Raw genomic sequence first — 24,967 nt, 5'->3', positions numbered from 1 at the left:
GGCTATTGTAAATAGAGCTGCAATGAACATTTGGGTACATGACTCTTTTTGAATTATGGTTTTCTCAGGGTATATGCCCAGTAGTGGGATTGCTGGGTCATATGGTAGTTCTATTTGTAGTTTTTTAAGGAACCTCCATACTGTTCTCCATAGTGGCTGTACCAATTCACATTCCCACCAGCAGTACAAGAGTGTTCCCTTTTCTCCACACCCTCTCCAGCATTTACTGTTTCTAGATTTTTTGATGATGGCCATTCTGACTGGTGTGAGATGATGTCTCATTGTAGTTTTGATTTGCATTTCTCTAATGATTAATGATGTTGAGCATTCTTTCATGTGTTTGTTGGCAGTCTGTATATCTTCTTTGGAGAAATGTCTATTTAGGTTTTCTGCCCGTTTTTGGATTGGGTTTTTGTTTTTTTGTTATTGAGCTGCATGAGCTGCTTGTAAAGTTTGGAGATTAATCCTTTGTCAGTTGCTTCATTTGCAAATATTTTCTCCCATTCTGAGGGTTGTCTTTTGGTCTTGTTTATGGTTTCCTTTGCTGTGCAAAAGCTTTGAAGGGGATATACATATATATGTGTATATATGGAGATATACATATATATGGATATATATGGATATGTGTGTGTGTATATATATATATATATATATATATATATATATATATGCTCTTTAACTCATTTTATGTAGCTAGCATGTAACATCGATACCAAAATCTGACAAAGAAAGTATAAAGAATTGAAATTACAGGCCAATCTTTTATGGATGTCAATATCAAAATCCTATACAAAGTATTGGCAAAGTGAGTGGAGCAATGCATGAAAAGCACAATACACTCAGATCTTAATCCAAGAATGCAAGGGTGGTTCAACATCAGAACATAAGAAAAATCAATACAATCTATAATGTTAAGAAACTAAAAGAGAAAAAGCATGTTTTTACCCAGAAGAATGCAGAATAAAAGTGCTTGATAAATTTTTTACATCATATTCAGAATAAGAGTTTTATGAAATGTAGTAGCATATATTCATATTAATAAACTTCTTAATAAACTAGTAATAAAAGGATAGTTTCTTAATTTGATACAGGGTGCTAAAGAAAACCACAGCAAACATCACACTTATAGGGAAACCTTGAAATCTTTTCTTTTTAACTGGAGCATTTCAAGTGGCTCCACTATCAGAACTTGTGTCCAACATTGTACAGCCTATAAGGAGGAATATAAAGCAATAAAACTTAGATAAAGTAAAAGTGGACTTCACCGATGATAAGATTATTAATGCAGAAGGTAGAAAAGGAAGAATTTTTAGAGTTAGTAAGAAAGTTAAGGAAGACTGCCACATACAAAATACACAGAAAACGCTTCTATGTTGAGGTCCTAGCGACAAAGAGTCAGAAAGGGATATTTTAAGACAATTATAATAGCATCAAAAGTATCATGCTTCTAATTCCATGTCTAATAAAATATGTTTAAGGCTTCTGAGGAGGATATTATTAAATACTTTAGGGAGACAGTGCTAAATGAATGGTGGGATATGCATGGAAGACTCAAAGATGTCCACTCCTAATCAAAACCCAAAGAAAAGTTCTTTTGTGGGTGTGTCAAAATTGACTAGTTGATTCCAAGAGTCAAGTGGAACCGAAGCACTCATAAAGTGAGAGCATTTCATCTGCAAGATACCAAACTTATTATAAAGCTACAGTAGTGAAGACAACTGGGTTTCAATGCAGGGATAAATACACAGAACAAAGGAACAGAATAGTGAGCTCTGAAACAGCCCCGCACATAACCAGACTCCCCCATCCCTTTTCTGTTTTTTAACTCTGTAGTGCTAGTGTGTGGTATAGAGAAAGGATGGTCTTTTCATAAACTGTGCTAATACCATGTAACTGTATACATATATCTCTATTTTTATATCTATTCCTCTATAATAAAAATGGACATCTCCCTCGCAGCACACACAAACACCAACTTCAGGTGGGTTAGAGACTCCAATGTGAAAGATAAAGCAAGCTCTTAGCAGCTAATACAGATTATTTAATGACCTGAGGGTAATAAAAGATTTCTTAACTAGGATATAAATGCATTAATCACAAGGGACAAATTGACATACTTGCCTGTATTAAAACTAAGAACTATATCAATAGAAGACACATAAAAGATGACAAAACAAGTGACAAAGATGGAGAAGTTATTTACACACCCATACTTCTCAAAGTTCTAACATAAATATATAAAGAGTTCCTGAAAATGAATAACGAAAAGACAGGCAATGCTACTGCTAACTGGGCAAAAGCCTTGCAATGACACTACAGAAGGGCAAACACCAAAAGCCAAAAAAATCAGTAACGGTGCTCCACTCTAAATCATCAGGACCATGCAAAAGAGAGCTCGGGAAGTACAACTACCAGATTGCCAACAGCTGACAACAGCATGGAGCCTCAGGAACTCTCCTGCACTGTGGGTGGGAACGTTCTCTGCTCAGTCGTGTGGGAAAGACTCTGCATCCTCTAGGAAGTTTGAGGTGTACATGCCTCCTGATCCCACAGTTCCTTTCCTAGAGGAACATGTCCATGGAAGAAATCTTTCACAAAGTCCCCACTTGGAACAACATGCACAGATCAGTGGTAGAATGTATAGATAAATTGTGGGTACTTGTTGTGCAGCCAGCACAGAGCCTGGAGAAGTTTCCAGCCCCCCTTCCCATCTGTCCAGGCCTTTTTTCCCTAGTGCTGCCTTCTTGACTGAGATGGTGTTTTTGCCTCTCTGCATCCTCCCCTGTCCCCAGAGCCCAAGGTGGTGTTTGCCAAGGAGCAGCCGGCATGCAGTGAAGTGCAGGCCGTGGCGGGGGCCAGTGCCACGCTGAGCTGCGAGGTGGCCCAGGCCCAGACGGAGGTGACGTGGTACAAGGATGGAAAGAAGCTGAGTTCGAGCTCGAAAGTGCGTGTGGAGGCCACGGGCCGAGGGCGGCGGCTGGTGGTGCAGCAGGCGGGCAAGGCAGACGCCGGGGAGTACAGCTGCGAGGCCGGGGGCCAGAGGGTCTCCTTCCACCTGGATGTCACAGGTGGGTGCCAGGGTTGGGTGTAAAGGCTGAGCACCTGACAAATTGGGGGAAATTAGCACATCTCCAGCAGGGTGGGGGACATGTGTGTATTGGGCCTGTGCTGGGTTCTCCTCTGATGCAGTCAGCCCCAGGGCTCTGTCCACTGGGAAGGTCCTTGAGTTGCGGGATGCTTGCCACAGCCCCTGGTCCAGGACACTCTTGGCATCTGCTTCCCCAGGTTCCTGCATCTCTCCATCACATCCCCACCTCTCGCAGCATGAAACCTGCCACAGGCTTTCTCAGTCATCTGCAGGCTGCTAAGGCCTGTAGTCTGCTGAAATGGCCATTCTTTGTCTGTCGTTGGCAAGGGGCACTATTCCCATATTAAGTCTTCGTGGGCAGCTGTGGAACCCAGTCCTGCTCTGAGGAGCTTCTGGCCTTGGATGCCCCTACCCCCATTGGGTCTGGAGTCCCTGTCTCTGGCCTTGGGGCCCTGACCGTCCAGCTGCATTGAGGTCAGCCCATTGTGTCGGCCTCTGCTCAGATGCCCATCCTGTCCTGGGCCTGAGCCAAGCTGGTTTGTTGCCTGCTCCCATCCCTCCTGGCTGCCAATGACATCACTGGGTTTCAGTGTCCTGAGGTGGCTGACACTGTCCCCAGCTGTGGCCCTTGTCCCCAATCCAGCAGCCAGTGTGGTCCTTCCAGGTGCTCCCCTGGGTCAGCCCTCACAGGGACGCTCTTGGGTCCCCTCCCAGGGCCTTCCCCTTCCCCCTTCTCTGCCTTGGCTTTGCCCCCTTGCTTGGCTGCTGGAGGCTCTCAGGCTGTTTCATCCCTCTCAGTCTTTGCCTGGTCTCTCCACTCCGCATGGGGGTTCTTCTACTGAGACCGTCCTCCTCTGCCTCCCTTCCTGGCCCTGCTCCCCACTGCTCTTCTGGAATTTTGGCCCAGCCCCCAGGCTGTGTCAGGGTCACTGTGTGCCTTACTTTCCGTGCATTAGCTGCTCATGGGGCCCATCTTCCCTTGGGGATGGGGGCAGGGATCCTCGACTCTCAGCTTTTGGTGGGACAGAGCTTGTGGCCCCAGGTGGTCCCTCCTGGCTGCCCTGCGCTGCCCCTGTGAGCCGGGACGGTGCCTGGCACAGAGTGTGGCCCCGTTGCATTTGCCCCTGTGAGCCGGGACGGTGCCTGGCACAGAGTGTGGCCCCGTTGCATTTGCCCCTGTGAGCCGGGACGGTGCCTGGCACAGAGTGTGGCCCCGTTGCATTCACTGTCTGGCTTGCTCAGCAGAGAGGCAGTAGTGGAGAGCTGGACAGCCCGGGCAGTTTCATTTCCAGTCTTCTCCCACCATGTGGCCTGGAGGGGGGACGGGACCCAGCCAGAGATGCGAAGGTCTCCCCTCTAATGCTTGTTGGTCACCCCCCGCCCTCGCCCCCCAGAGCCGGAACTTGAGCCCCCGACCCTGGAGAGACCCAGACGCAGAGAACCTCTGGTGGTCAGGGAACACGAGGACATCGTCCTGACAGCCACGCTGGCCGCACCCTCTGTGGCCGCGGTGACTTGGCTCAAGGATGGTGTGGAGATTCGCAGCAGCAAGCGGCACGAGACGGCCAGCCTGGGGGACACCCACACCCTGACTGTGCGTGGCGCACAGATCCTGGACAGTGCCGTCTACTGCTGCCGCCTGGGCGCAGAGGAGCAGGACTTCCCGGTGCAAGTGGAAGGTGAGTGGGGCCACGGGCAGGTCCTCTGGGAGCCCCTTGTTTGCAGTGTCCTGGAGTGGAGACTGGGTGAGGCTCAGGGCGCACGACCGGGCAGCTCAGAGCTGGTCCTATGGCCCGAGCCCCACCAGGCTGACGTCCCCTCCCTTCCCCTCCCCCAGAGGTGGCTGCCAAGTTCTGCCGTCCCCTGGAGCCCGTGAGCGGGGAGCTGGGCGGCACAGTGAAGCTGGTCTGCGAGCTGAGCCCGGCACAGGCCCAGGTGGTGTGGCGCCGCGGGAGCACGCAACTCCGGGCCGGCAAACGCTTCCAGATGGCAGCTGCGGGACTTCAGCGCTCGCTCACTGTGTCGGACCTGCGGGCAGAAGATGCGGGGGAGTACGTGTGCGAGAGCCGCGATGACCACACCAGCGCCATGCTCACCGTGAGCGGTATGTGGATGCCGGGCGCAGGGGCTGGGCCGCCCAGGTGGGTGGGTGGGTGGCTTGGCGGAGCATTCCAGGGCTGCTTCCCGAAGAGGTGTCCTTCCGCGGCGTCTGCTAGGTGGGGGACCCTGCCCCTCCTAACTGCCTCTCAAGTGGAGCTCTTGTCCGCAGTCCCCTGCGTGGTCAAGTTCACGTCTGGGCTGAGCGCAGTGGTCGCGGAAGAGGGCTGCGAGGCCACCTTCCAGTGCACGGTGACTCCCAGCGACGTGGCGGTGACATGGTTCCGGGATGGCATCAAGCTACAGTCCTGCGAGAAGTTTCTCATATCACAGAAGGGTGCCAGCCACAGCCTGACTATCTTGGGCCTGGCCCTGGAAGATGCCGGCCAGATCACCGCGGAGGCTGAGGGCATCAAGACCGTGGCTGCCCTCCGGGTCCGAGGTGCGTGTGTGGGGCAGCAGGAAGGGCGCACCGGCTCCTCGCAGCAGGCGTCTCCTAATGGGCTGGTCCCAAGGTAGCATCCTGCTGCTGGCCTGTATCCAGCTCATCTGGCTGACTTCAGAGGACACAGGGTTTGTCAGCTGCAGAGAGAAGAGTAGGGTCAGACCGAGGGGCCAGGCACCTGCTCTAAAGGGGAGATGGTAAACTCCTGTAGTGCACACCTGGTCGGGGAGTGGGTGGAGGCTCAGACACTCCAGGGAGTCGTCCTAGAGGAGACGATCCTTGCTGAGCCCAAAGGATGGCAAGGCGGGAGAGACTGGAGTTGGCAGCCGGTGCAAGCAGATGCAGATGGTGGGGGTGCGCTTTGCTCGCTGAAGCCAGGTTGCATGGGGGAGGGCCAGCACGTTACCTGAGAGTAAGTGGGAGCCAAGCCATCTCAGGTTCCTGAGTAAGGGAGTAATGCAGGCAGATGCACTTCTGCGGAGATCATGGCACAGTCCGAGACTGGGAGATTCACTCTAGCGTTTCTCTTCCTTAATGTGACGCATCCAGGGCCTAGTTAAAGCAGAGACTGTGGTGCAGCCGGTCTGGGAGCTCAGAGTCGGCCTGTCTCAGTGGCTTCCTGGGTCCCGATGCTCCTGGTCACCGGCCACACTTAGGAGTTCCAGGCCCTGGTGGGGGATGGCAGGAGTTGTTCAGAGCAGGGGAGCAGGAGGTGGGAGGGGGACTGGGAAAGGAGAAGCCCACCTGAAGTGTGGTTTCCTTCCACAAAATTGTGCCTGTGCATGTGTGCAGCTGGGCCCTGAGTATGGCCAAGGCCTTGCCTAGCTTGGAGTCAGAATGTGGTGGAGGGCAGCTCTGCTGTCTGGGGGTTGGGGCAGGGTCCCTCTGCCTTGCTTTCCTGAGAGTGGCAGTGGCTGTAATGACCTCCCTCTCCTGTGACTCCAGAGGCCCCAGTGTTGTTCAAAAAAAAGCTGGAGCCACAGACTGTGGAAGAGTGGAGCTCGGTGACCATGGAGGTGGAGCTGACGCGGCCATGGCCGGAGGTCAAGTGGACACGCAACGCCGCGGCCCTGGTGGCAGGCGAGAATGTGGAGATACACGCCAAGGGCTCAAGTCACCGCTTGGTTCTCCGCAGTGTGGGTTTCGCTGACCGTGGTTTCTATGGCTGCGAGACAGCGGATGATAAGACGCAGGCCAAGCTGACTGTGGAAAGTGAGCAGCTTAGGGGGCTTGGCCTAGGGGTTGGGCATCGAGGAGTTGGGGAGGGTAGGGAATCTCCCCCTGGGGGCAGGGCCCTGGAAAAGGGGGAAAAGGGAAAGAGGGAGGAAGGGGTGGACCTTCACTTGCAGGGGCCAGGGAGGTGGGGAAGGGAGTGAAGGAGGGGGCAGGCATCCACCTGAAGGGGCAGGCCTCCCCTGCCAGAGCACCTTGAGGCTCCCTGGGGAAGTGATGGGGGCTGGACCGAGGACCAGGGTCTTGCTACAGTGGCTCATCCTTCCCCTTGTTTGTCCCATAGTGCGCCAGGTCCGGCTTGTGCGGGGCCTGCAGACAGTGGAGGTGCAGGAGCAGGGCACAGCCACGATGGAAGTAGAGCTGTCCCACGCTGATGTGGAGGGCAGCTGGACTCGAGATGGCCTTCGGCTCCAGCCGGGACCCACGTGCCAGCTGGTGGTGCACGGCCCCACCCATACCCTTACGCTGTCTGGGCTGCAGAGGCAGGACAGTGGCCTGGTTTCCTTCAGGGCGGAGGGCGTGCACACATCTGCACGGCTGGTGGTCACTGGTAGGTGGACATAGGTGGGGCGGGACTCACTCCAGAGCACCTGCCCCTGTCCCCAAGGTGGCCCAGGGAAACAGCTATGGGCAGGGATATGGAATCCTGGAGGAGCGGGGGGCTCATTCCGTTTTTTTTTTTTTTTTTTTGCGGTACGTGGGCCTCTCACTGTTGCGGCCTCTCCCGTTGCGGAGCACAGGCTCCGGACGCGCAGGCTCAGCGGCCATGGCTCACGGGCCCAGCCGCTCCGCAGCAAGTGGGGTCTTCCAGGACCGGGGCACGAACCCGTGTCCCCTGCATCGGCAGGCGGACTCTCAACCACTGCGCCACCAGGGAAGCCTGGGGCTCATTCCTTTAACCAGCTGAATGATTCCAACCAGCTCAGGCCCTGTCCCTGCCCAGAGGCCCTGCTTCTCACCACTCCCCTCCTGTCTTTCCAGAGCTGCCTGTGAAGTTCAGCCGCCCTCTGCAGGACGTGGTGGCCACTGAAAAGGACAAGGTGGTCCTGGACTGTGAGCTCTCACGCCCCAATGTGGATGTGCGCTGGTTGAAGGTGCCTGGGAACTTGGACTCCTCTGCCCCCTCTTACCTCTCACCATGGGTGGGCGGGAATGGGACCACTCTGCTGGGCAGTTCCAGCACTTGACCTGGCCTCATTCCTCCACAGGACGGTGTGGAGCTGCGGGGGAGCAAGACGGTGGGCATGGGGGCCCAAGGGGCCTGCAGGAGTCTCATCATTTACCGATGTGAGCTTGGGGACCAGGGCGTGTATGTGTGTGATGCCCGCGATGCTCAGAGCTCGGCCTCCCTGAAGGTGCAAGGTGAGGGCTGGGTGGGTGGGTGCAAGAACCCCCTGGCCCCCCACTGCGTCACCCAGCAAGTGCTTGGCCCTCTGGCTCTGCTCTTGCCCCACCCATCCTGTACTCCCTCAGCAAGCTGGGGTGGGGGGTAGCAGTCAGATAGCTCTGCGTGTCAGGATGTAGCAGGGCCTGCTTCTTGCCCCAGGCCGAAATGTCCAGATCGTGAGGCCTCTGGAGGATGTGGAAGTGATGGAGAGGGAAGGTGCCACCTTCTCCTGCGAGGTCTCCCACGACGAGGTGCCTGCCCAGTGGTTCCGGGAGGGCAGCAAGCTTCGGCCCAGTGACAACGTGCGGATCCGCCAGGAAGGTGAGATGAGGACGGTGGGTGGGCTTCAGCAGGGCTCCTCCTCCTTCCCGCCCGCAGGCCACCGCTCCCTTTAGTGCTGAGTGGCCTTTGTTCCCAGGAAGGACATACACTCTCATCTATCGGAGGGTCCTGGTGGAAGATGCAGGGGAAATCAAATTTGTAGCACAACGTGCGGAATCACAAGCCCAGCTCCGAGTAAAAGGTAATGGCGGCTCAGGGCAGGGCATGGGCTGGACAGCGTGTGTGTGAGCAAGCATGGGTACTGAGTCTCACAGGGCTGAAAGGCCAGCTGTCCCTGTCCTGGGGTACCTCCTGGAATGAGGACAGCAGTGATCCAGGAGGAGGGAAAGGGGGTATTCCCTCCTTGGCAGGAAGAAAGTGGTCTAGGGGAGGCAGCCTTGGGGTCTCCTTCTTTGTGTAAAACGGAGGTACCAATGAATTCTCCTTCCTGGGACTGAAGCAAGTGCTGGAGAGAAAAGGTGTGAGGCCCTGGCAGGAAGTAAGCACACAAGGCTTTACCTGGCGGCCTTGACGACAGTCAAAGTGGCTGCGGGGCATGAGGGAGAAAGGGTCTAGAAACAGGTAGGGGGCAGGGGTGTGAGACATTTGGATGCCTAAGGTGAGGGCAGGGTGCAAGGGATTCGGGGGTGTGCAGGATGAGGGTGAGGCTGTGTGGCGAGAGGACGGGCGGGGTGGGGGAGTGGGGCGGGCGTGCGCATGATGGGGCCCACTGGGTGTGTGCCCGGTGTCCTTGTGGTCAGATGTGAGTAGCAAGTCCCAGACTGGCCCGAGGGCAGCACTCAGCCCAGCTCTCTGCTGGCTCTGGCGGGCGGGCCGGCATAGGCTGTTTAGCCTGAGCGCGATGTCCCAGTCCGGCTGGTTGGAAGATGCACAGCCACAGCACCCAGCCCTGGGTGCTCGGGATCACTTTGTACCTGCCCTGACCCTGCCGGGTGTACCCACAGAGCTGCCGGTATCCATCCTACGCCCGCTGCGGGACAAGATCGCAATAGAGAAGCACCGCGGTGTGCTCGAGTGCCAGATGTCGAGGGCCAGTGCCCAGGTGCGGTGGTTCAAGGGCAACGTGGAACTGCAGCCTGGGGCCAAGTATGAGATGGTCAGTGACGGCCTCTACCGCCAACTAGTCATCAACGCCGTCCAGCCTGAGGACGAGGACACTTATACCTGTGATGCTGGCGATGTTAAGACCAGTGCCCAGTTCTTTGTGGAAGGTTCGGGCAGGGCTGGGTGGGCAGCTGTTCCTTTTTTCCGCCAGGGGAGGTGTTACAGCCTGTGGCACTTAGAGGTGGCCAGGTCTGAGAAGGACCTGACTGGGCGCGTTGGGTCACCCCAGGGAGGAAGCGAGCATGCCTAAGAGGGTTTGTTCCCAGGAAGTAACACCAACCCTGCAGGAGGGGTGGCTGGTGATCCTCCGCCGGGACTGCCCCAGTGACTGGCCGCTCGCCCACAGAGAAATCCATCGCTATCGTGCGGGGCCTGCAGGATGTGACGGTGATGGAGCCTGCCCCTGCCTGGTTCGAGTGTGAGACCTCCATCCCCTCAGTGCGGCCGCCTAAGTGGCTCCTGGGGAAGACAGTGCTGCGGGCAGGGGCTGACGTGGGAATGGAACAGGAGGGCACGGTGCACCGGCTGACGCTGCGGCGTACCTGCTCCACCATGACCGGGCCGGTGCACTTCACCATTGGCAAATCACGCTCCACCGCCTGCCTGGTCGTCTCAGGTAAAAGTGCGCCGCCTGGCGGGTAGGCTGCAGATGGAGAGCGGGCAGGGCAGGGGCAGGTGTTATGGCCTTGTGGTCTGGCCCACTTGACGCAGTGCTTCCCTCTTTCCTTCTGCCACAGACATTCCCATGGTGCTCACGCGGCCACTAGAGCCCAAGGTGGGGCGCGAGCTGCAGTCGGTAGTCCTGTCCTGTGACTTCAAGCCAGCCCCCAAGACCGTGCAGTGGTACAAGGAGGAGACACCCCTGGTGCCATCTGACAAGTTCAAGATGAGGCTGGAGGGCCACATGGCAGAGCTGTGCATCGTGCGGCTCAGACCCGCGGATGCTGGTGTCTACCGGTGCCAGGCCGGCAGTGCCCAGAGCAGCGCTGAGGTTACTGTGGAAGGTACAGAGCGAGGGGGCACAGGGCCACCAGAGGGTCTCTAGGGGAGGCGGTGATGGCGGTCGTGCTGAGCTGCCTGGTGTGCTCCTGGCAGTGCGGGAGGTGATGGTGACGCAGCCACTGCAGGACTTGGAGGTCACGGAGGAGGGCTGTGCCTGCTTCTCCTGCGAGCTGTCCCACGAGGACGAGGAGGTGGAGTGGTCGCTCAATGGGACGCCGCTGTATAACGACAGCTTACACGAGATTACCCATGAGGGCCACCGCCACACACTGGTGCTGAAGCAGGTCCAACGGGCTGACACGGGCACCGTATGCGCCTCCTCGCCCAAAGTTATGGCCTCGGCCCGCCTGGAGGTCAAAGGTGAGGTGTCCTTGTGGGGTCTCTGGGGACCCCTGGGATGTGCACCTGGCACCCCGAGGGCCAGAGGTGGCAGCTCGTCCCCTCAGTCGCCCACACCTTCCCTGCAGGGAAGCCGGTGGTGTTCCTGAAGACGTTGGACGACGTGTCCGTGGAGGAGTGGGGCACGCTGGCCTTGCGGTGCGAGGTCTCTGACCACCAGGCTCGTGTGGTGTGGCGAAAGGATGGCATGGAGTTGGGCCCCAGTGACAAGAATGAATTCCTGTACACAGCGGGCACTCGGGGACTCGTGGTGCACAACCTGTGCAGGGACGATGCTGGCCTGTACACCTGCGACGTGGGCACTGATGAGACCAGTGCCCATGTCAGCGTGCACGGTGCGTGCTGCAGCGGCTCCGGATGGCGGGGCCAGGGCACTGGGGGCGTGGCTCTGGGCATGGGGGTGCCTCCGCCTGGGGGGCCCACCCAACTCTCCGAGACCAGGGGCTGCTCTGTTGAGCCTGGAGAGGTCAGGGCAGGCTCCTAGGAGGCCCAGGTGCAGGCAGGTGGGCCAGGGATGATGGGCAACAGAGCAAAGCTTGGGAGACTAGACTGGCTCTGCTTGATAGAGTCCCAAGGTGTAAAGGATTCTACAGAGGCTGGAAACATTCACTCTGCACCAGGGGATGTGTACGGGCAGGCACAGGGGCCACAGAGGGGCGGTCAGGAGAGCCTCCTGGAGTGGGCGAGTGGGAGAGCCCAAGATGTCAGGCAGGGGGTGCCCCAGTAGGGCTCCCAGGCCATGGCACAGCCTGGTGAAGGTGGCCGTGGGCAGGCCACAGGCTTTTCACATGCTCCTGCCAATCCGGGCCTGGTTCCCCAACTATAGGGTGGATGCCTAACGTCCTGGGTGCATCACTGTCCTGGCTCCACCCCCGTAGTCCTGCTCTCTCTTGTGTGCATGGCAGGCCTGCTGCCCTGTGATCCCGTAGCTGGTCCCTGATGGTCTGGCCAGTGTTTGATGAGACAGGAAAGGGACAGGAAAGGGAGGGCGGTGTGGTGAGTTTGTCCTAGAGCTGGATTGCCTGTTCATTTTGGGTGCCTGTTCTTCTTCTGGAGCATAGAAGCTGGTGACAACTGTGTGCGGCGCTTATTCTCTCCACATTGTTCCATAGCAAATGTTAAGGCGGCCGCCCTGGTCATAACGCATAGCTATCAGCCATCCAAACACCAAGGTGTGGACAGCTGGAGGCCAAGAGGACATTTGCTGAGAGGGGCAGCAGGCCCTCTGAGAGTGGGGTTGGGGACGGTGGGCTGGTCTTGTCCCTCCTGGGGTGTGGACTGGGGCTGCTACAGGCTTGACGGTGCCTGTCTCGAGGGGCAGGCTTCCTTGGGCCTGGCTGGCGTGATGACTGTCTCCTCTGGCCCACAGACCTGCACGTGGGCATCACCAAGAGGCTGAAGACAGTGGAGGTGACGGAGGGCGAGAGCTGCAGCTTTGAGTGTGTCCTGTCCCATGAGAACACTAGCGATGTTGCTGTATGGATGGTTGGTGGGAAAACGGTGGGCAGCTCTGGCCGCTTCTGGGCCACACGCCAGGGCCGCAAGTATACGCTGGCTGTCCGAGATGCTCTGCCAAGTGACGCTGGGGAGGTGGTCTTCTCTGTGCGGGGCCTCACCTCCAAGGCCTCGCTCATCATCAGAGGTGGGTGATGGTGGCAGTGGGAACTGACTGGCTGGGGCAGGTTGGGGGTCTGTCTCTAGGGGCTGGTTTGGGAGCTGCTGAGCCTGGGCCCTCCCCAGGCAGCCTGGAGCACGGGCCTTGGGCTTGGAAGCTGGAAGGGGGTGCATCTGGGAACTGTCTCCCCAGCCCCTGGTTGGCACCTGGAGACATCTATCAGAGTACTGGGGGCTTCTGGTCATCCAGGGGGCTTACTTTCTAGGATGAGGTTCTGGAACCTTTGGGCAGAAGCAGGGTTTCTGGTCTTCAGTCCGTGATTCGACTGCTGTGGTAGCTCCCAGGGTGCATGACTCGTGAAGCCAGTGAAATTGCCATTGGCATTTCTGAGCTCCTACTTCCAGCATGAGTACTTGACGCCAGTGGGTGAAGCTCAGCCCATAGTCAGCGCTGGCCCATGGCCATGCTTTGGGTCACAGGACTCCGAACAGTGCTGAGAACATAAGATTCTGTGGTCTAATCTTTCTCCCTCCCGGGGTGCTTCCCTGGTATTCCAGGGCTCTGAGGCCCCTGGGTCTGAGGTTCCAGAGTTGGAAGTTTTAGAGCTGTAGATTCTGTGGTCTCAACCTTCAGAGCCTGAAGGTTCCTGAATGCCTGCCTTGCCCTCACCCCAGGCATGGCTAGGGCTGTGGCTGTGGGTAGAGTTGCGGCCATGCTTCTTGGGCCACCATCTCTGTTCTTTTCAGAGAGGCCAGTTGACATTATGAAGCCACTGGAAGACCAGCGGGCCATGCTGGGTGAGGATGTGGTGCTGAGGTGTGAGCTGTCACGGGAGGGGACCCCAGTGTGCTGGCTGAAGGATGGGAAAGCCATTCGTAAGAGTCGGAAGTATGAGCTTCTCATCGAAGGCACTCGAGCCATGCTGGTCATCCATGCAGCCTCACTCAAAGATTCTGGCGAGTACACGTGTGAGACGGAGTCTTCCAAAAGCACAGCCAGCCTCCGAGTGGAAGGTAACCCCCATGAGAGACCCTGGGACAGCCCCTGTGGCTTCTCTTTCCAGGCAGGAATGGAGGGGCGCCCAGCAGGGAAGGGGCTTGCTCAGGTCCCTGAGGTTCTGTGGGTGGGCCAGGAGAACCACCTGTGATGGGAGTGATTTCCTGTCCTGAGGGCCTACATGGGGTCTGCACAGGCCTCTCCCTCCCATCCATTCTCCCCCAGAAAAGCCAAACCAGTTCACGGAGGAGCTGGCTGATCTACAGTTAGAGGAGAAGGGCACAGCTGTGTTTGCCTGCAAGACGGAGCGCCCTGCGGCCTCAGTGACCTGGCGCAAGGGCCTCACAGAGCTGCAAACCTCGGAGAAGCATGCTCCCAGCCAGGAGGGCCTGACCTTGAGGCTCACCATCAGCACCCTGGAGAAGGCGGACAGTGACACTTACACCTGTGACATTGGCCAGGCCCAGTCCCAGGCTCGGCTCCTGGTGAAAGGTTAGGCCCAGTCACCGTGCTGTTGCTCTCATTTGCACACTATATTTCAAGGCCCATGGTGTGCTCAGGTGTAAGCTTTGTTTAAAGTAGACTTGGAGATGGGAAGAGATCAGAACTCTGCCTGGCCCTAGACAAACCCAGCCTTGGTTTCCCCATCTCCAAGGGGAGTTGTCCTGGGTGGTCTTGTCTCTGGCCCTCCCAGCTGGGCCTTGTGTAAATGAGTCAGCAGCCCTCATTTATTTGTGCCTTCATTTGCTGGATGAATGTTTCTGGAACCCTTCCAGCGTGTGCCCCTGCATGAGCTCTGCATGTACTTACATGCAGATGTACCGCCTCTGCTCCTGTGGAAGGAGACTTGCTCGGGGAAGTTTTCAGGTTTGAGCAGCAGTTTTCACCTGGCAGGCAGGGTGAGGGTTATCACTCTCCCACTTCACAGATAGGGAGACTGGGCCTTTACTCGGGGTTGTTGGCTGGTTCAGGGTTGTAGGACAAGTAGGCATCAGGGCAGGCTTGAGCCCAGCCCTCCAGATCCCAGGGCCGGTGTCCAGGGTGAAGTTAGGTGGAGGTCCTTCCTGGGGTGTCTCTCCACAGAAAAAAAAACCCAAAAGAATAACAAAGAAGCCTCACTCTTGATTTTTTTTCTCTTTTTCAGTGAAATACAGTGAATCCACTGAGCTCAGTGAAAACATTTTGTTAGTGCAGTAGAAGCACCGCTATCTAATAAAGTATTGGGTTGGCCAAAAAGTTTGTTCAGGTTTTGCCGTAAGAGGCTACGAAAAACCCGAACGAACTTTTTGGCCAACCCAGTAGCTGTTCATACTTTAAAAAAGTCAGAGTGTCCCATGATAACAACATATGGTCTTTAAAAACGTTTAAAACACACAGACTTGTACCCGTCTAATAGTGTCAGCCAGAGCCTTTTCTTTGTGTATCATTTCACGAATCAGAATTCCGTATCTCTTTTTGTGTACATCACCCTCCTGATGTGCTATCTATGCTTTCTGGTGTGCAATAGCTTCAAGACACCTGTGAATGCAGAAGGAATCTGGCGGCCAATCTATCTCTATATTTATAGCTTCTTCCTAAGGTTTCACCATACCTAAGACAACAGCAAAAAATGTTTTTCTAGTGATTCACGTTGTCAGTCCTCCAACGCATTCGATTTAAATGTGATCATGGCCATGCATCTTTCGTCACACTCGTTTCCTCTGTTAATACAAAATTGAATTGCGTCAAGTGATTTCTGTGACAGGCATAACTGGCCTAGACAGGTTAGGGAGCACAGCCTGATGGAGGGGCCTAAAGTGGGTCACCTTGTGTGCTCTGCAGAAGGACGCCAGAGGTGGATTGGGGCTCACTGATGGTTCAGCTCGGACCCACTTACTGTTTTATGTTTTGTCATTCGGAGCCCGTTAGAGTCATTTGCTCGATCTCTGTCGTGAGCCCACCCCAGGTCTTGGGGAGCACCCTGTTTCCCTTGGCAGCTGGCCAGAGGGTCACTGACATGCCCGTTTTTGTGTCCCTGCAGGCCAGAAAGTGCTCATCACGGAGGACCTGAAGGACTTGGAGGTGCAGGAGGGCTCCTCGGCCACCTTCTGCTGCCGTATCACCCCTGCCGACTACAAGCCCGTCCACTGGTTCTTGGACAAAACCCCACTGTCTGCCAACAAACTCAGTGAGATCAAGGTCCAGCCAGGTGGCTACCATGTGCTTACCCTGCGGCAGCTGGCCCTCAAGGACTCAGGCACCATCCATTTTGAGGCAGGCGACCAGCGGACCTCAGCTGCCTTGCAGGTCATAGGTAGGCTGCATGTGCCCAGTGCCATGGTGGGGGCCAGTCTGTGTGACTAAGCATGCAACCTCAAGACAGTGGCTTGGCCACACGCTGGGTGAGGCCCTGGGGCTTACAGAGAAGGCACCATGGACTTCCCATGGGCTGGGGCCTTGGATCCCAGGGAGCGGGGCTTGGGAGGCTGAGTGGCACTATTTCAAGATGCGTTGTTGCACGTGGTATGCAGAGGTGAGCTCAAGGTCAGTGTAGAGGCTGGGCCCACCCCTCTGGTATGTGGAGCCACACAGAGCCTGTCCTGTTCCCCCAGCAGCCCTGTCTGCGGCCCAGACTGAGGGGGACAGGTGGGCACTGACCAGGAGTGTTGCCTGGTCTGCAGTGAGACCTGGGGCTTTTCCTGCAGAAGCCCACAAGTGTCATATGCATCCCTCTCTGTCTTCAGAGAAGCCAGGTGTTTTCTCCCAGGAGCTCACAGATGCCGCAGTCATGGAGGGGGAAGATCTGACCCTGGTCTGTGAGACTGCTGCTTTAGACAACCCTGTGTGCTGGACCAAGGACGGGAAGGCCCTGCGGCCGTCGGCTCGGTGCCGTCTGAGCTATGAGGGCCGCCGAGCCCAACTGGTCATCACTGACACCACCCTTCAGGACGGTGGGCGCTACAAGTGTGAGGCTGGTGGTGCCTGGAGCAGCTCCGTTGTCAGGGTCCATGGTGAGCCCCTGGAGGGGGGTGCTGGGCAGCCTCCAGCCGCACTCTGGGCACCCCTGTTTCTTGTCTTGCTAAGGGCAAGAGGGACTCCGGGACTCTATCTGACCCTGTCTATCTCTGCCCTCTATGTGTGTGTGTGTGTAGGGGGGAGGTGCTGTTCTGAGGCTCCTTCTGTCCACCTGTATCTTTCCAGCAGTTCATCCATCTTGCTCTGCTCCCTACTGCCCATCTCTGGGGCTCTGATGGTCCTGATAGCATCCCTCACCCTCTCTTGGTCTTCTGACCAGCAATCTCTTTTTTACTTCATTCCCGACTTTGTTTTGTGTTCTGACATCACCGTGTCTCCCTTCTCCTGGCTTGGCTCATCTCCATCTGTCTCAGTCAGCTCGGGTTCCGGGTAACAAATACCACAGACTGAGTAGCATAAAAAAAAAACGTGTCTCCCTGTTTATTGTCTCCTAGTTCTGGAGACTAGAAGTCTGAGATCAAGGTGTTGGCAGGCCTGGCTTCTCCTGAGGCCTTTCTCCTTGGCGTGTAGATAGCTGTCTTCTCCCTGTATCTTCACAGTCATCCCTCTGTGTGTGTCTGTGTCCTAATCTCCTTTTCTTGTAAGGACACCAATACTGTGGGATTAAGACCCACCCAGTGATGTAATTTTACCTCAGTCTTCTCTTTAAAGACCCCCATCTCCAAATACGGCCCCATTCTGGGTCCTGAGGGTTAGGGCTCCAACAGATGAATTTGGGGGACACAGTGTAGCCCATAACACTCCACCCTTCTCTGTTTCCTGCTGTTTGGCTCACCCTCCTGGAGAGGCAGAGGTCTAGAGGTCACCGTCACTAGCCCCCAATGTAGACAGTGAGGTGGGCCCGCCTGCACCCTGCAGCTGCTGCTCTCAGCCATGCTTGGCCACAGGGGAGACCCCTGTAGGAGGCAGCAGGGTGAGGGCTGAGCTGAGCTCATGCCTGTCCACAGCTCAGCCAGTGCGGTTCCAAGAGGGGCTGAAGGACGTGGAGGTACTGGAGGGTGGTGCTGCCACACTACACTGCATGCTGTCATCGGTGGCCATGCCCGTGGAGTGGCGTCGTGGAGATGAGGTTGTGAAGCCTGGAGGCAAGTACAGCCTGCGGCAGGAGGGTACCATGCTGGAACTGCTCATCCGGGACCTGCGGCCTCAGGACAGCGGGCAGTACTCCTGCTGCTTCAGGGACCAGATAACATCGGCCAGGCTCACCGTACAGGGTAAGTATACTTACTCACTCTGCCCATGTCACCCCATGTGGTTCCATACAGCCCCTTTCATCCTTTGTGGGGGGATGAAGATGATGTCTGTGTCCATCGGACCTTGTTGCAGCCCTACCTGCTGAGTTCATAGGAAGACTGAGAAGCAAGGAGGCCACGGAAGGGACCACGGCCATGCTGCGCTGTGAGCTGAGCAAGGCAGCCCCTGTGGAGTGGAGGAAGGGGACTGAGACCCTCAGAGCTGGAGACAGAGTGAGCCTGAGGCAGGATGGAGCTGTGTGTGAGCTGGAGATCCATGGCCTGACTGTGGAGGATGCTGGGGAGTACTCGTGTGTGTGCGGGCAGGAGAAGACATCAGCCACGCTCACCGTCAGGGGTAAAGACCACATGTGACCACGTGGACTGGCATTTGGTGGCTGCCCATCACCTCTCTGCTCTCAGTTTCCTTTTCTACTCTGCTGTCTCACTATCCTTTTCCTTCCATAATTCTTTTGTTGTCCCCATCATGTTCCCTGTCTGTTATGTGGCACATGTACAGGTTGGACCTTTAAATGTCACAGTCCAGTGTGTACTGGGCACACCCAGCAGGTGGTCCATGTCCAGTTAGGTTTTGTATCTTCTATGAACTATCCACGTCCTGTTTCTTCTGCGTGTTCAGAGAGCGTGATAGTGTTTGTGTGTCTCTGACCATCTCCAGGCCTGCCTGCCAAGTTCACAAAGGGTCTGAGGAAGGAAGAGGCCACGGAAGGGGCCACGGCCATGCTGCGCTGTGAGCTGAGCAAGGCAGCCCCTGTGGAGTGGAGGAAGGGGCCCGAGACCCTCAGAGCTGGAGACAGAGTGAGCCTGAGGCAGGACGGGGCCGTGTGTGAGCTGGAGATCCGTGACCTGGTTGTGGCAGATGCCGGGGAGTACTTGTGCGTGTGCGGGCAGGAGAGAACAGCGGCCAGACTGACTGTCAGGGGTAAAGACTGTGTGTGGCCGCGTGGAGCAGTGGCTTCGTGTCTGAGGGCTTGATCACGTCCTTGAGCCCTGCCCTGTCTGTGTACGGTCTTTCGCTTCTGTGTGCATCTCCTGCATTCCTACAGCACGAGTCTCCCAGCACCTGCTTCTGTGAGGCTCGTCTCAGATAAAGAGCAGAGAATATGGTCCTCCCTGCTCTCAGGGGCTCATGCCTGAGGGAGAGAAGGAGGGCACCCACACAGTACAAGAGTGGAAGTATGGTTCTCTTGAGGGGGCATGCCAAGAGAAGCTAGGAAGTCGATCAAAGTGTGGCCCTCAAGGGTGGGATGTCAAACGGGGTGTCAAGAGGTGGAAGCTGGGACATGCATGCTGGGCCATGGGAGAGCCATGATGGGAGGTCCTAGGTTCTGTTGTCCAGCTCCTGGTGGTTAGGAGAGGTGAGGCTGGGTGTAGGGATAGGGTGGAGGTGAAGTGGGTGTGGACAGTGCTTGACTGTGGAAGGAGAGGAAGGAGGGGCAGGAAGAGCTGCACAGAGGCGCAGAGCCAGAGTCAGGAAGGGCAGGTGGACACCCGTGCTGGCGTTGGGTTCCCTGTCTGGCATCTGTGGCAGGTAAGCTGGCTCTAGGCAACTGCCACAGAAGGGGGTCCATCAGGCGTGGCATGGTGACCTGTGGCTGGGACACGGGATGAGAGGTCACAGTTTGAGGGTGGGGCACAGTCAGCTAGAGCAGGAGGGCTGGCCCATGTGTTTAGGGGCCAGTAGGGCCACTTTCTTTGTGGGGTGGAAGACGGCCAGCTGGGTGGATATCCTTGAAGCAGGGTAGTGGGAGTCCTCTTGCATCAGAGTAGCCCACTGTGGGCATTTTGCCTGGTGTCCCCTCGGGGCCCCCCTTCCAACGGGTGCTTGTGTGGCCAGCATGGTGTCTGTGGCCCATTCCTTGTCTGCAAGCTCCAGAGTCCATCAGTCTATGTGTCCGTCTGACCTTCCCCAGGCCTGACCAGCCAATTCAAAAAAGTTATGAAGCGTGAGCAGGCCATGGGAGGAGCCATGTCCACATTCGTGCTGTGCTGTGAGCTGAGCAAGGCAGCCCCATGCAGTGGTGGAAGGGGCCTGAGACCCTCAGAGATGAGGACTCAGGACGGGGCTTTGCTGTGGTGTGGCTCATGGCCTGGCAATAGGTCAGCTCCCTGTGCTGGGGGTCCAGGTCCTCAGGGGCCTGCCCTAGTGAGGGCCTAGTCACTTCCTGCGGGGGGTAGCAGATGGGACAGAGGATGAGGCCACCCACCATGTCCTGAGAGGGTCCTGTGAGCAACATTGATGAAGGGGCCTGGGGGCATCTCAGCGCAGAAGGAAGGACAGCTCTGTAGGTGCACAGGGGTCTTATATCCTGGGCCCTGTTGAGCCATGCTCACAAGACAAGGTGGACCCTGAAGAGGGTTCTGGAGGCTGGGCAGGGCCGTCATGTGCACAGATACGCAGATCTTTGGGGAGATGCCAGGCCACCATGCCACCTTGAACTTCATGAATGGAGTGCAGCGTCTCCAGCGCAGAGACACCGGGCACTCACACTGTTCAGACCCACCAGGAGACCACAGGGGATGTGGGCCTGGAGGCCTATCTCACAGTCAAGAGCAACTTGCACTGCACGAGGCACCATCAGTGGCCAAGGAGCAGAGGACCCAAGTTGACCAGCTGCAAGCAGCCCAAGAGAGCTGCTTTTAAGAGTATGCAGGTCCCAAGGACACCTACTCCAGGACGACAGGCCAGGAGGAGGGTGGCTTCGGCTTCCCTTATAGCTGTGGTGTTCCTAGCTCTGTCAGTCCTGTTCAGGCCCAGTCATGCCGGGGCTCTGGCCCCAGCAGCAGCAGGAGTTGACAAGGCGGGAGTGCTGGTGCAAACTCGTGGGAAAGTTTAGGTAGCCCTCTTTGTGTCTCCGTCCCCAGATATATCCCTCAAGATCATAAAATTGCTAAGAAATGAGGCCTGGAGGGGGCCACAGCCATGGTGTGGTGTAAGCTGGGCAGCCTGGCATGTAGAGTGGGGGAAGGGGTCTGGGCCCTTGAATCTGGCATCAGATACACTCTGAGGCAGGATGGGCCATGGAAGATGCTGAGAGGACATCCCTTCTGATTACTGTCCATTTCCATCCATCCTGTGGGCACTGTGGCCATTTCTATGTGTCTGTCCATGTCATGAGGTCCTCACTGAGGATTCCATTTCCTTGCTGGTTTGTATCTAGATGGGCTCAGCCTAGTCTGTCCTCTGCCCCCATGCACTGCCACCTACCCATGTGTCTGTGGGTCCAAGCTTTTATTCCTTATTTGCTCCGAAGTGTGAGTGTTTTATTGTCAAGTGTCCACATCCTGATCTCCCCAAATTCTCCAGAGAGTCTGATGTTTTCTGTGTCACTCTGACCCTGCCCAGCCCTGCCCACCAAATTCACAAAGGGTCTGAGGAAGGAGGAGGCCACAGAAGGGACCACGGCCACACTGCACTGCGAGCTGAGCAAGGCGGCCCCCGTGGAGTGGAGGAAGGGGCCCGAGATCCTCAGAGCCGGGGACAGAGTGAGCCTGAAGCAGGATGGGGCCGTGTGTGAGCTGGAGATCCGTGGCCTGGCTGTGGCGGACACTGGGGAGTACTCGTGTGTGTGCGGGCAGGAGAGGACCTCAGCCACGCTCACTGTCAGGGGTAAAGACCACGTGAGGCCAAATGGACTTGTTTCCATGTCACCACCTCCCCTGTTGGATCCTGTGCCTTTCTGTATCTTTTCAACTGGATTCCCCCAGCTGTCTCATGGCGCCTGTTTCCCTGTCCAGTAGATGTCATGTCCAGTGCTTTGTGTTCTCTGTTCCCTCTGGGGCATTTGCCTCCATCACCATCTGTGCATTTTTCCACTTGTTCATACTGTGCTCTTTTGCAGTTTGTGTGGTTTTTGTGGTGTCCTGGACACAGAGTCCCCTGAGAGAGTCTGATGTTCTCAGTGACTTCTTAGCTTTCCTCAGCCCTGCCTGCCAAGTTCACAAAGGGTCTGAGGAATGAAGAGGCCACAGAAGGGACCATGGACATACTGTGCCATGAGCTGAGCAAGATGGCCCTTGTGGTTTGGAGGAAGGGCCCCGAGACCCTCTGAGATGGAAATAGAGGGAGCCTGAGGCAGGGTGGGGCCGTGTGGGAGCTGGAGATCATGGCCTGGCTATGATGGATGCTGGGGAGTACTTGTGTGTATGTGGGCAGGAGAGGACCTTGGCCATGCCCACTGTCAGGGGTAAAGACCACGTGTGATCAAGCAGAGCCATATTTTGGTGTTCAGTTATTGACTTCATTGCATCCATCTGCATTCATTCCACGTTCTCTCCCTGTCTCGGTGCCACCTTTTTCCCATAAGGCAGTGGAATCCCTTCCACCTTCCTGGGCTGTTGTATGAACCAGAAGAAACAAGCAATTAAGCCACTTCCCACCCCACGTGTCACCACTGATACTGTTCTGTTGTCCTGTTGGAGTCTGTGTCTTTTCCTCCATCCTGTCACGTTCTGCCCCCAAACTTCTCCAGAGAATCCGATGGTCTCCATGTCATTCTGACCCTTCTCAGCCCTGCCTCCAAGGTTAATACAAAGGATTAGGCCTGAGGAGTCCACAGAAGGGGCTGGGCTGAGGGAAGCCACCAACCACAGTGTGTCCTCGGCACAGCCAGCACATGGCCCATGTGTGCTTGTGTTTCCTCTGTGTTGTTCGCATCCTGCCTTTTGTGTGTGCTCACAGAGTGTGATTGTGTGTGTGTCTTTCTGACCAGCCCTGCCTGCCAAGTTCACAAAGGGTCTGAAGAATGAAGAAGCCATGGAAGGGGCCACAGCCACCCTGCACTGTGAGCTGAGCAAGGCGGCCCCTGTGGAGTGGAGGAAGGGGCCCGAGACCCTCAAACCTGGGGACAGAGTGAGCCTGAAGCAGGCTGGGACCAAGTGTGAGCTGCAGATACATGGCCTGGTTGTGGCGGACTCCGGGGAGTACTCATGTGTGTGCGGGCAGGAGAGGACTTCTGCCACACTGGCCATCAGGGGTAAAGACTGCATGTGGCCACCTGAATGACTTCTCTCTGCCACCTGTTCTGTGCTCTCCCAACGTCACTGTCGTCTTAGGGTTACAGTCACCGTCTGTCTGATCCATCTCACAGAACGCACTGGCCAGCCCTGTCTAGACCCTGCGGGTACAGACCCAAGGGGCAGGTGGTGTGAGGACACCCCTAGGGAGGCATCATGGTCCAGGAGAGCTGCTCTGGGCCACTGGCACGTGGCTGGGGCTGTGGGTATGCATGGGGTCTCGACCTCAGGCGTGGAGTGGAGTCATTCATGTTAGTGACGGATGTGCACAGAAAGACTGAGGTGCAGCATTGAGGGGCTCAGGGAGTAGGTGGCCAGACAGGCCAGGCCCTCCTGTGTGTGGTAACAGCGTTTGATTGATCTTGGAGATTGTGTGGAGGCTCTGAAGAGCTCTGTCTCAGAAAGCTTGGGCTGTATAACAAATACCACATATAGGTGACTTAACAGCACACATTTATTGTTTCACAGTCCTGGAGGCTGGAAGTCCAAGACCAAGGTGTCTGCAGCGTTGGTTTCTTTTGAGGCTTCTCTTCTTGGCTTGTAGACAGCTGTATTCTCCCTTTGTCCTCACCTGGGCATCCTCTGTGTGTTCCTGTGTTCTAATCTCCTCTTCTTATAAGGACACTTATAAGTCAGATTGAATTAGTACCCCTCCCCCGCCCGTGACCCCATTCTGTCCTTAATTACCTCTATAAAGACCTTATTTCCAAATAAATTCACATTCTGAGTTCTTGGGGGTTAAGGCTTCAACATGTGAATTTGAGGGGAGACATGATTCAGTCCATAATACTCTGTCATCTTGTCCCCCAAAATGCATGTTCTTTTCACATGCAGAGTACATTTACCTCATCCCCCAAACCCAAAAGTTTTAACCCATTCCAGTATCAAGCTAAGTCAAAAATCTAATCTAAATCACATCTAAATCAAGTATGTGTGAGACTAGAGTTACGATTCATCCTGAGGCAAAATTCCTCGCCAGCTGTGAACCTGTGAAATCAGACAAGTTATACGTTTCCAAAACACTTCAGTGGAACAGGCATGGGATAGATATTCCCATTGCAAAAGAGAGGAATAGGAAAGAAGAAAGAGGCCACTGGTTTCACAGAAACCCAGCATCTAGTAGGACAGATTCTGTTAGATTTTAAGGCTGGAGAATGATCCTCTGGCTCAATGCTCTGTCTCTGGGTCCACCAGAGTGGTGACCTCACCCCCTTGGCCTTGGACAGAGGTGGCGTGGCCCTCTGGGACCATGGATGCAGTGGCATCCCTGCTGACCTCTGAATTGCCATGGGGTTATTCTTCCCAACTTTGAAGGATAGCACGTGTTCCCAGCCGGTTAGCTGTATTGACCCATCCTATAGAAATCCCAGCTTCCATCATTTTGTCCCTTCCATGTCTGATTAAGTCATGGTTGGCAGGGTTTCTGCTGATATAAAATTCTCAGAAGCCTTGTTGGTCTCCTTTACAATTCACAGGAGTCCAAGCTTTCAGACAAGAGCCTTCCACACAGCCTTCCTGGATAATTCCATCTCTAGTCCTGACTTTGCTGAGGTGGCTGATTGGATCCAGGACTCACACTCATAATCTCTTTACTGAATGATTTTCCAGCCACACCCTTGGTATTCTCTCTAGAACAGGCATTCTCATTTTTTTGCAATTTCAATGGGCTGGAAAATTTCTAAATCCTCAACTTTTGGTTTCCGTTTGCTTAAATACTTCCTTCTTTGACATAACTCAGTTTTCTCTCACATTTTACCATAAGCAACAAGGAGCAATCAGTCTGTGTCTTCAGTGCTTGGCTTACGAGTCGCCTCAGCTAAATATCCAAGTTCACTTGTAAGTTCTACCTTCCACAAAACTCTGGGACACGTTTCAGCCAAATTCTTTGCTGCTTATTAAAGGATTGCCTTTCTTCCAGTTTCCAATAACACATTTCTCATTTCCATCTGAGGCCTCACCAGAAGCACCTTTAGCA

At 55.6% G+C, this 24,967-nt stretch overlaps 1 protein-coding gene across 2 annotated transcripts in view; it reads left to right on the top strand.

Annotated features, from left to right (window-relative positions):
* OBSCN (obscurin, cytoskeletal calmodulin and titin-interacting RhoGEF) overlaps positions 1 to 24,967 on the top strand; it is a 161,248-nt gene that overhangs the window by 58,511 nt on the left and 77,770 nt on the right. For both annotated transcript variants that reach the window (XM_032626878.1, XM_032626879.1), the window contains exons 16-36: positions 2,793 to 3,068; positions 4,483 to 4,767; positions 4,926 to 5,192; positions 5,358 to 5,627; positions 6,576 to 6,842; positions 7,147 to 7,413; positions 7,845 to 7,957; positions 8,072 to 8,225; positions 8,669 to 8,773; positions 9,537 to 9,803; positions 10,043 to 10,312; positions 10,434 to 10,700; positions 10,792 to 11,058; positions 11,166 to 11,432; positions 12,467 to 12,739; positions 13,459 to 13,725; positions 13,934 to 14,200; positions 15,729 to 16,001; positions 16,432 to 16,698; positions 17,671 to 17,937; positions 18,050 to 18,313. In XM_032626878.1, coding sequence (XP_032482769.1) covers positions 2,793 to 3,068; positions 4,483 to 4,767; positions 4,926 to 5,192; positions 5,358 to 5,627; positions 6,576 to 6,842; positions 7,147 to 7,413; positions 7,845 to 7,957; positions 8,072 to 8,225; positions 8,669 to 8,773; positions 9,537 to 9,803; positions 10,043 to 10,312; positions 10,434 to 10,700; positions 10,792 to 11,058; positions 11,166 to 11,432; positions 12,467 to 12,739; positions 13,459 to 13,725; positions 13,934 to 14,200; positions 15,729 to 16,001; positions 16,432 to 16,698; positions 17,671 to 17,937; positions 18,050 to 18,313 — 5,220 coding nt within the window. The remainder of the gene's footprint in view (positions 1 to 2,792; positions 3,069 to 4,482; positions 4,768 to 4,925; positions 5,193 to 5,357; positions 5,628 to 6,575; positions 6,843 to 7,146; positions 7,414 to 7,844; positions 7,958 to 8,071; positions 8,226 to 8,668; positions 8,774 to 9,536; positions 9,804 to 10,042; positions 10,313 to 10,433; positions 10,701 to 10,791; positions 11,059 to 11,165; positions 11,433 to 12,466; positions 12,740 to 13,458; positions 13,726 to 13,933; positions 14,201 to 15,728; positions 16,002 to 16,431; positions 16,699 to 17,670; positions 17,938 to 18,049; positions 18,314 to 24,967) is intronic.

This window comes from Phocoena sinus, chromosome 3 (assembly GCF_008692025.1).
Source record: "Phocoena sinus isolate mPhoSin1 chromosome 3, mPhoSin1.pri, whole genome shotgun sequence".
Lineage (NCBI taxonomy): Eukaryota > Metazoa > Chordata > Mammalia > Artiodactyla > Phocoenidae > Phocoena > Phocoena sinus.
This window is presented reverse-complemented; position numbering and strand designations above follow the sequence as displayed.